Below are 10,731 nucleotides of genomic sequence, written 5' to 3' on the forward strand. Positions count from 1 at the left end.
GCAACATATCAACTACTGCAACTTCTGCAAGAATAGTCAGAAACCACCCCAAAACTTACCCAGGCTCCCCATCCCCACTCCAAACATCCACATAAGTATATAAACCTCATATGAACTTGCTCTTAAGCTCAAAAACATCAAGAATCAGGAATCAACCATCAAAACTCAAAGATTTCAAGGTTTATAAACTCATTTTTTTAACTTTCTACAATAAGCGCTGAAACTGCCTCAGATCACTCAGAACCCCAACTAAATATGTGTAAAAGTCCATAATCATTATACAAACCTACCGAAATTGTCAAAATACTTATCCGAGCTTGTTTGCCTACAATGTTGACCGTGGTCAATTCCGACAACTTTAAAGTTTAAAATCAATTTTTTTTTTGTAAAAACATATCTAGTTCCCGGATAACAAAACGAACCACGCGCATAAGTTATAAATCATTAAATAAAGCTATATAAGGCCTCAAATCACAAAATGAGAAGTTATAACTAAACACGACCTATTAGGTCATTATATTCTCCACCTTTAAAAAATATATTCGTCCTCGAACGAATATAGAAACATACCTGAACTGACAAAGAGGTGTGGATAACTACTCCTCATATCAAACTCAGACTTTTAAGTAGTCTTTTCAGTTAGTTGTTCCTTTCCAAAACACTTTCACAAAAAAAAAATTTAGACCTCAACTTTCGAACCCGTCGATCTAAAATAACTATTGGTTCTTCCTTATAAGTCAAATCCTCATCAAGCTGCACCGTACTAAAGTCTAAAATATGTGACTTATCTTCATGACATTATCGAAGCATCGAAACATGAAATACTGAATGAACTCCCGAAAGACTGGAGGCAAAGCAAGCATGTAAGCAACCTCCCTAATTTTTTCTAACACCTCAAATAGGCAATAAACCTCGGCCTTAATTTATCCTTCTTCCCAAATCTCATCACGCGCTTCATTGGCGAAGCTTTCAAAAGCACCTTCTCGCCCTCCATAAAATCCACATCACGGACCTTCTTGTCTGCATAACTCTTCTGCCTACTCTACGTTGTCTGAAGGTGATCCTGAATCAACTTCACCTTTTCTAAAGCATCATGAAATAAATCTGAACCCAACATCCTAGACTCACTAGGTTAAAACCAACCAATAGGGAAATGACACTACTACCGTATAAAGCCTCATACGGTGCCATCTAAATGCTAGACTAGTGGCTATTATTATAGGCAAACTCTGCCAAATAGTAGAAGCTGATCCTGACAGCCTCCAAAATCAATAACATATGCCATCAAAATATCCTCAAGGACTTGGATAGTCCGCTCAGATAGGTCATCCATCTGCGGATGAAATGTAGTGCTGAGGTCCACCTACTTGCCCAATTCTCGCTGAACAGCCCTTTAAAGTGCAAAGTGAACTATATGCCATAATCTGAAATGACAACGAATAATCTCTCTGATGTAGATTTGAGCGAACCTCTCTAAAGTTTAAGAAGTCATCACCGAAATGAAATGCACATATCTGGTCAATCCATCCATAATGACCCAAAAACATCAAACTTCCTCAAACTCAGTGGTAAGCCTACCATAAAGTCTATAGTAATGCACCCCCACTTTTACTTAGGTATCACCAACCTCTGAGTCAAACCATCTGATTTCTGATATTCATGATTCACCTGCTAACAATTCAAACACCGCGAAACATGCCTAACAATGTCCTTTTTCATCTTCTGCCACCATTCATGCTACTTCAAATCACGATACATCTTCATGACACCTAGATGAATGGAATACCGTGAGCTATGCGCCTCCTCAAGAATCAACTCTCTCAAACCATCAATATTCGAAACACAAGTCCGATCCTGTAATATGAGTACAACCGACCCAATATACTCAGTAAGTATCGAGCCTAACCTCGATAAAGTTGTGATGAAGCTAAGACAAAACACCCACTTAAAAATTTGTGCAGTAAATAAGCAGGGTAGAAAACAAGAAGATAATGGACAAAATAATATTTTTTAAAAGTGATAAAAATTGATTTGCGAGATAGTAGCAAAATAATAAACTAAAGGAAATAATCAACACGGTCCTCAAATGTCTCAACCAATCATATCTCCACAACTCAAATCCAAAAGGACAAGATAACAACCGTGAAACCACATAGCCGGGTCCAAAAACCTGTGTAAATAATGAGAGAGTAAAAGATACCATATCAATAGCACAGAAGCACCCGTCATGCATATATCACTCAATTTTACTGCACGAAAACACTCATCGTGCAATATCTCTCAACCTCACAGTACGAAAGCACCTGATGTGCATAATCACTCATCATCACGACACGAAAACGCCCTTCGTGTGTAATCACTCAACCTCACAACACGGAAGCACCCATCGTGCATAATTATTCATCCTCATCAAGCATGTATAAATCAGCACCAAACAACGTGAAGAGTATAAATAATATCGAGGAGAGAGATTAAACATCATACACCATATAAGAGATAATCATAACCTTGCAACAATAAATAAACTAACACCTTAACAAGCTAAATGCCAAATAACTCAATAAACCCTAAATATAGTTACTACATGGATAAAAGTAACAAGAAATTCAACAAACATTTCAAAACATAGGAAAGCTAGTACTTGTAGCAAATAAGACATGAATAAGACTAATTCTATCCACATGTTCAACCCATGATAAACTCATATACACTCGTCACTATGCATATACGTCGTCCCCAACTCACATAGCACATAGCAAATAGACCCAAACATACCTAATTCCTTTAAATTAAAGTTAACCAAGATACTTACCTCTTTCCGAAATAAAGCAACTCCCCAAAATCGCTTTCCTCTTAGCACAAGCCTCTAAACAACTCGAATCAAGTTAATTAATACTCAAATAAGTCAAAATAAGCTTTAGAAACTATCTTAGTATCAAAAAGGTTCGATCTTTATCACATTTTGAAAAGTTAAAAAAAAGTCAACCTCATGCCCACATGGTCGAAATTCGAAATTAAAACCAATTCTTATTTACCCATTCTTCCCCCAATTCAAATATGTGATTTGTATCAAGATTGAACCTCAAAATCAAGGTCCAAATCCCTAAAATTAGCCATCATAAGTTTTTCCCCAAAACCCCAATTTCTACATTTTAAAACACTAGATTTAAGGATGAAATCTATGAAAAAATCATTGGAATAAATCAACACTAAGTAAAAATTAATAACCTAAGAAGTTGGGATAAAAATCCTCTCAAATATCTCCTCAATCCGTGATCTAGGTCTCAAAAATGATAAAAAATGGCTAAATCCCGATGTTCAACCCTTTATATACATGTGAGTCAGGTATTCTATGCGAAGGTCTATGGTCAACTGACCATCGCATTCACGAAAGCCTTCTCATGTTCGCGAAGGTTACATGTTCGCGAAGATTATCCCACCCCAAGCCTTCGCGTTCACGATCTTGTGATCGCGTTCGCGATGAAGAGAGGTTCTGCCAGCCCCTAAGCGCCCAAGCCTACACGTTCGCGAAGGCCAGATCTCCCCAAGCCATCACGTTCGCGAGCTTCTCTTCGTGTTCGCATAGAGTAAAGCCACCCCAACCCTAATTAACCCTTTACGAACGAGAAACAAGCTCAGCATTCGCGATGCACTATGCACCAAAAGCTGATCAACTGCTGTAACTTATGCAAACATGGCACGAAACCACCCCAAAACTCACCCGAGCACCCCTAACCCTACTTCAAATATCCGCACAAGTATATAAACCTCATACGAACTCGCTCATAAGCTCAAAACATCAAAGTAACATAAAGAATCAATCATCAAAACTCAAAGATTTCAAGGTTCATAATCTAATTTTCTTTTAACTTTCCACAAGAAGTGCTGAAACTAAGGGTGTTAATCGGACCGAGCCGGCCCACTAACAACCGATTCGACTGGTTCAGCCAGGTTCGGTAAGGGGTGGGACGAGTTGGCTAGGGTAGAGGGGTTGTGCCGGACGGGGTCAGATCTTTTTTGGCTACCGGTACACCGGAACCCGGATAGCCCGCTAACCCTTCCAGCCCGATTTATGTTGTAATTTTTTTTTACAAATTCTGACCGGTCAAAATAAAAAATAATTGTTGGGCAACGGCCATGTTTTGCACTTTTAGCCATTTTGGCCTATCCCCTTACTAAAATAGCCCCTTCACCCCCTAATAATTGATAAATTACATTCTTATCCTTTTAATAACTATAAATAGCCCCCTTCTTCTTCATTTTTTTCACAACTTGGTCTCTTTTTCTACTCTAATTCTCTCTCAATTCCCTTTTGATTATTGAATTGCTTATTGCTCTCAAATTCTCAATTAATTAATATTTCAAGTTTTATCAATTATTTATGGTAGCCACTACAAAATTATAATTATCAAGTGAAGTGTGATTACCATTTTTGTTAGGTTCAAGTTAAATCATGCCCCGTGCTTCTAGAGTGCGTTCATATATTTGGGAATACTTTGAGGTGGTAGAAGAAAATGAAGAAGTTCGCAAAGTAGAATGCAAGAACTGTGGTCGAGTCTTTAATGTTTATCGAAAGTGGGAAGGCACGGCTGGTTTAAGGAGGCATATCAAGGGTTATCTTGTGCGTCCTCCAGGAATTCATATTTAAGTTGATTTGAGACAATTTGAGTTTATTTTGAATTTGTTAGACTTATTTAAGTTTAATGTATTAGTTTATAAGACAAGTTAATTCGAAGTATTATTATGCAATGAAAATATGAAATGAAAGCCTTTTAAGTTTGATCCTTACATATTGGTCTTATTAAATAATTTTTTGTAGCCACTTAATTTCAATTTTAAAATTCAAATTTCAAATTTAAAACTTTAAACTTAAAAATTTAAAAGTTTAATTTTATGCCTTAAAATACATATTTTATTATTTAAAAGTTTGCAAACACTTAAGTAACAATTACATTGAACAAGGAAACATAATACACTAAAAAAATAAAAAAGAATTAACCTGACCCAGTCCGGATCCGATAAGCCCGAACTCGGACAGGCCCACCAAAATATGTAATATTCCCGCCCACTACCAGCCCAGAATCCCAGCCCGCCCCACTAACCGGACAGGTTATTTTTTCCCATATCCAGTCCGGTCTAGTCCGTACGGTAAACACTCATAGCTAAAACGGCCTCGGGTCACCCGGGACCCCAATCAAATACGCGTGCAAGTCCAAAATTATTATACGAACCTGCCGAAATCCTTATACGAGGTTGTTTACCAATAATGTTGACCGTAGTTTGTCAATGAACTTCTTGACAAGGAGCACTTTATAAAGTAGTAGTTCATGAATAGATATGGAAGGTCTGCTTTCCAATTTTTACTTTTTATTTCAAACCCTTCAATAAATTCTACTACCAAAATGGACCAAAATTTAAAGGGAAAAAAAAAACTAGAAAATTGAGAAAAAAGAGAAGGCGAGCTGGAGCTTAGGACTTGTGGGTTTCGTGAACTGAATGCGACCAAAAAACCACCTCTTAGGTCCCCTCCCCCTCTCTTCCACATTCCTTGTTTCGCCCTACAAATATGGGAAACCTTCCTAAGCTTTCTTGCAGCTTCCTCTTCTTCTTCGTCTTCGTCTTCGTTTTCTTCTCCTCCTTCAAAGTTGCTGACTTTTCAAACTTTATTCTTTTTCTTTGACAAGAGATCTCTTTCTTGACCCTTCTCATTCAATACGTACATACAACACCAAAACGAAAGAAGAAAAAACATTACAAGAGCAACAAAAAAATTGCTTCTGTTGTCAACATAAATCGGAATTTATCAGGTATTTTTATGGGTTTTCCAATTGATATTGATTTTTCTGGTCCCTTCTTTTTGTTTTGTTTTTTTAAATCTTTACAGCTTGATAGCCTAAGCAGAGTGAGACACCTATACCTTTACGTGTATATCTCTCTTTCTGTTTGCATTCATTTGGGAATCTTTTCAATGGCTTTTATTTTTGTAATTTTTAATTTTTTATAGCTCATGATATTTCATGGGCTCTGTTTTCTATAGTTTTATTTTGTTTTTCTTAGTTATCCATTGGGATCTTATTAATATAAGGTTTTCTGCTTTATGCCTATTGGTTGCTACATGATCTAGTTCTTATTTATTAGGTCAGATAATTTGATGTGATTTTTTTTGGGTTTTTAGTCTGATTTGTAATTTTTTCTTGGTCAGGTTGAATCTTTTATACATCTATGGTGAGTATATAAGTCTTGATCTGTAGAAAAATTCAAGCTTTAGTACAATGCAGTTCAGTTATAAAGTAAAAGTTTTGGCTTCTTTTGTTGTGATCTTGTCTTTTATTTGTGGTGTTTAGGGAGAAGCTCCAGCTGATAGTTTCCTGGGAGATTTTCTAAATGGGGTTGATTTGAAATCAAAGGGACAAGAAACAGCTATTTGTGTCGGCTCTAAAATCGTATGATGATTCAACTTGCTGATTTGATATTTCCAATTTTATGTATGTAAACCAAATGGCTTTATTCATGTGTTTTGCCTCCCTATTTTCATCAGTATGTGATTGGTGGGGCTGATATTGAATCGACATCGCTCGTTGGGGTTCGAATCTTCGACAAATCTAGTGGGGAATGGTGAGTTTTCTTTTGTATAGCTGACTGTGTGTTTGGAACCGTTGTAGTTATTCCGTAGCTTTTAGGCAAGATGAACAAAATCTGAATTAATTTGCAGGATAAACCCTATTGTGCTGGGTACTAAACCCAAGCTGTCAAACGGCCACTCGGCTGTGCTTTTAAATGGTGATCGTATATTGGTCATTAAGGGCAATTCCAATTCTGATGACTGCTTTTGGTTTCTTGAGGTTGGTTAACTTAGACTTATTTTATTACGTCCGTTAAACTTGGAAGTCAAGATCTCTTGCTGTTTGATTACTCAGATTTGTATTCCTCCAAAATGTTTAATTGGAAAAGTTGGTGGTCTGGGGATCCAGTGCAGTTGCCCATTTGTACTTATTAAAAGAAGTTGAAATGCAATGATTGAGACATTTAAAATTCAGTATACTTGAATTGCAGCCTCTTACTTTTTCATGGTATGCTAAAACCTCTTACATACTTTTGTAGGTGGGCACCCCATTTATTGGAGAACAGGAAAGGACATATGGGAATGAAGTGGTTGCGTGGAGTAAAGGAGTTTTAGGCAATGTTGAGAAGCCTATTGTCATTAGTGGCCCTTCTGGAGTGGGGAAGGGTACCTTGATATCTAAACTAATGATTGAGTTTCCATCTATGTTTGGGTTTTCTGTGAGCCACACAACCCGGGCACCAAGAGAAAAAGAGCAGAATGGGATTCATTACCATTTCAGTGACCGCAGTGTAATGGAGAGCGACATTAAGGATGGGAAGTTCCTGGAGTTTGCTTCTGTTCATGGTAATCTTTATGGAACTAGTGTCGAAGCAGTAGAGGTGGTTGCTGATGCTGGCAAGGTATTGCTTCTGTGCTAGCAATTCTTAATTCAAAAATATTCGTATAATTATTTTCAAGCATATTGGACCATTGATCATAACTGAAATCGTTGTTAATTCGCACCCGAGAATTGGTGATCTTTACGAAGTTTTATACTCCTTCTGTTCCAAAAAGAATGACACTATTTTTTCGAGCGTTCTGACATTTTCTTTGACTCCAATTTTCCAATTTTCTTTTTCATAATTATTTGAAGTATAAAAAACATGATTTAAAATACGTTTTGATGTAAAACATAAGAAATTCACAACAAAAATTAGAAGCTTCAATTGTCGTACCTGAATCCGATCCTTTAGAATCAAAGGGAAAAAAAAGCAGCCCGGTGCACTAAGCTCCCGCTATGCGTGGGGTCCAGGGAAGGGGCGGACCACAAGGGTCTATAGTACGCAGCCTTACCCTGCATTTCTGCAAGACGCTGTTTCTACGGCTTGAACCCGTGACCTCCTAGTCACATGGCAGCAACTTTACCAGTTACTCCAAATCTCCCCTTCTAGAATCAAAGGTAGTGACATTTAAAAATATTATTTAATTATCAAAAAGGAAAAAGAAAGAGCTTTTCTGTTTGGCTAAGTTGCTCCGACATGACAACAACTTTACCAGTTACTCCAAAGCTCCCCTTCTAGAATCAAAGGTAGTGACATTTAAAAATATTATTTAATCATCAAAAAGGAAAAAGAAAGAGCTTTTCTGTTTCTTTGGTGCATGCCCTACGAAAATATATGCCAGTTTCAATTTTGGTACATTCTCTGGGGAGTCCGATGCCCTATCTCTTTGGTATATTCTGATGGAATGTCCTGACATTGTTGAGAAAATGAACTTTGCACCTAACCCAGTCCCCAAAGCTAGTTCATAAGGTGAAAATAGTACGCGATCATAAAAGGAGACTATAACCCATTTTCTCAACCAATGTTGAACACTGCTGTAAAATCGTACCACACGTTCAGGACTGAACATTGGTGCATGATACTATAACGTGGGGATCCAACGTTGGGAAGCACAACATAGATGGATCGGACTTTGATACCTTGCTAACAGAATGTATTGTGGGTCTAACTAAACTCCAAAAGTTTGCTCATGAGACTGAAGATTGTTCAAAACCATGCAAGGAGATTACAGCCCCTTCTCTAATCTATGTGTCACACTTAAGGAAGATCGCTAATCCAAAGAGAGCCACAAGTATGATGAGTGATACTTTTTTACATACACCACATTAGTCCATGCCTTCCATAGTATATACTGAGTAAGAAACTTGAACAAAAAACTCGAACCTTTACTGTAAATTCCCCATCACATGTTCAGGGCAAGTTAAGTTCCTCAGGCAATTCTATCTTCTACAAGGTTCGAAACACTAGTGAGTTTCATTACTGTTTAGAATCTACATTCAATAAAGAAAATAGTTGCTGGTTTGTCTTTGTGTGTCTTCTACCTCTTCAAAATTGAAGATCTGGATGTAATAATAAGTTTGAACTGTCTACTGAGGCTCACATTGATTGTTAATGGCATATCGATAGATCCTTCTTGCAAATTTTTCAAGCCTTTTATTTTTGTATGATTGTGCAGAGATGCATCCTTGACATTGATGTTCAAGGTGCAAGGTCTGTGAGGGCTAGCTCTCTTGATGCTATTTTCATTTTTATCTCTCCGCCATCATTTGAAGAGCTTGAGAAGCGCCTTCGTGCAAGGTAGGCTAATAGAGAATGTAAAGTATTCTCATATTGCATGGTTCGTTTGGTTATATAATTTCTGTCAATCTGTTGAACAGGGCAACTGAGACTGAAGAGCAAATCCAAAAGCGTCTCCGAAATGCTAGGGCGGAACTCGAACAAGGAAAATCAGCAGGACTTTTTGATCATATTTTGGTAAACGATGACCTTGAAAGTTGTTATGAGAATCTTAAGGTAATTCTTGCTCCTTATTGTAATATTTCTTAAGAGTTATAATGATTCTAGTTATAAGATTTCTCGTTTATCTATATGTCCAATGGTCAAGTAAAAGACTAAATGAGATGAATAAATGGCGTTTAGTGACACATCATGATGTCCCTTTCTATTTATGTAGAAAATCTTGGGTCTTACTGAAGGTGTGAAGACTGCTCGTAAAACATGTAAGCTAGACGAGATAGCTTGTGCCCCAGCTCTTACCTTGATTCGATCAGGCAATTATAACACTAATATGATTTCTTGAACTTTTCTTAAATGCAGATCCAGAATTAGTCGACTTGCCTATGGAACATTCAGTATCAAAGATTGATCAGAAGATTTTAATTAACTGTGGTGCTGCAGAATATCATAAGGCATCAAATAACATGTATGTGATTTGTCTAATCCCTTTTTGTGTACACAGTCAATATTGGAATTCTGGCATCTGATATGATGCCTTTGATGCAGGTATGCACTGGACTTGTCTTTGCTCAAAGGAGGGGCCCCAGGTCGGACAAGAGGACTAAACCTTTATGTTGTCAATCCTTCAACTGATCGTGTAAATGGCGATAATCAGCTGAGCTAACATACCACCTCTGGTTTCAGTCATTTGTTTTCACTTGTTACAACCTTATAGGGGTCGAGTCCTTGAAACGAACCACAATTTGACTTTCTTGGATAGCTTGAACTATTTAGTTTCTAATACACGAAAAATGAGAAATGATTTCTAATTGATGCGGAAATTGTAGGTTAGTAGCCTGAGCTAATGAGAGCCTAAGATATGTAACTGTTCTACGCAAGGATTATTTAGAGTAAAAATTAGTAATGTTGAACGGAATGCTTCAAATTTTTCTCTAGTTTATCACATATTTTCTTCTAAACTCATTGCTTCTCTTGTTTATTATTTCATTGTTTTCCGTCCAATCTCGAGGGATAGAATTAGAGATTTTTGGTGGAAATGACACTAGATAGCCACTTTTAAGCATCTTGTTCACTGTTTATATTATAATGTATTTAAAGATTAGTTAATTCACTCAAACTTCAGGACACGACGTCCTGAGGTTCAAATTTCAGAATATCGTTTCCTAAAGTTCGAAAATTGTGTCGAGAAATTCGAATCTTAGGTACTGAATTTTAAATTAGTAGTTCAGAAATTCAGGATACTTAGTCGTTAATTTCAAATTAGCAGCTCAAGAATTTAGGACATTAAGTCATGAATTTCAAATTAACAGCTCAAATTCAGGATACGAAAATTTAGGATACTTAGTTCTGAAGTTTAAACGAATTGGTTAATTTTTAAAATACATTGTA

The 10,731-nt window shown here is 36.9% G+C and overlaps 1 protein-coding gene across 1 annotated transcript; it reads left to right on the forward strand.

The window, feature by feature from the left end:
• The first annotated feature begins 5,504 nt into the window (after positions 1-5,504).
• On the forward strand, positions 5,505-10,301 carry LOC104108757 (guanylate kinase 2-like). Its single transcript, XM_009617879.4, has 11 exons — positions 5,505-5,807; positions 6,203-6,225; positions 6,345-6,443; positions 6,539-6,615; positions 6,713-6,842; positions 7,102-7,464; positions 9,062-9,183; positions 9,264-9,399; positions 9,560-9,605; positions 9,703-9,808; positions 9,889-10,301. Exons 2-11 carry the CDS (start codon positions 6,223-6,225, stop codon positions 10,004-10,006), a joined length of 1,200 nt encoding a protein of 399 aa, XP_009616174.1. The 5' UTR covers positions 5,505-5,807; positions 6,203-6,222; the 3' UTR covers positions 10,007-10,301.
• The last annotated feature ends 430 nt before the right edge of the window (positions 10,302-10,731 follow it).

This window comes from Nicotiana tomentosiformis, chromosome 3 (genome assembly GCF_000390325.3).
Source record: "Nicotiana tomentosiformis chromosome 3, ASM39032v3, whole genome shotgun sequence".
Taxonomy (NCBI): domain Eukaryota; kingdom Viridiplantae; phylum Streptophyta; class Magnoliopsida; order Solanales; family Solanaceae; genus Nicotiana; species Nicotiana tomentosiformis.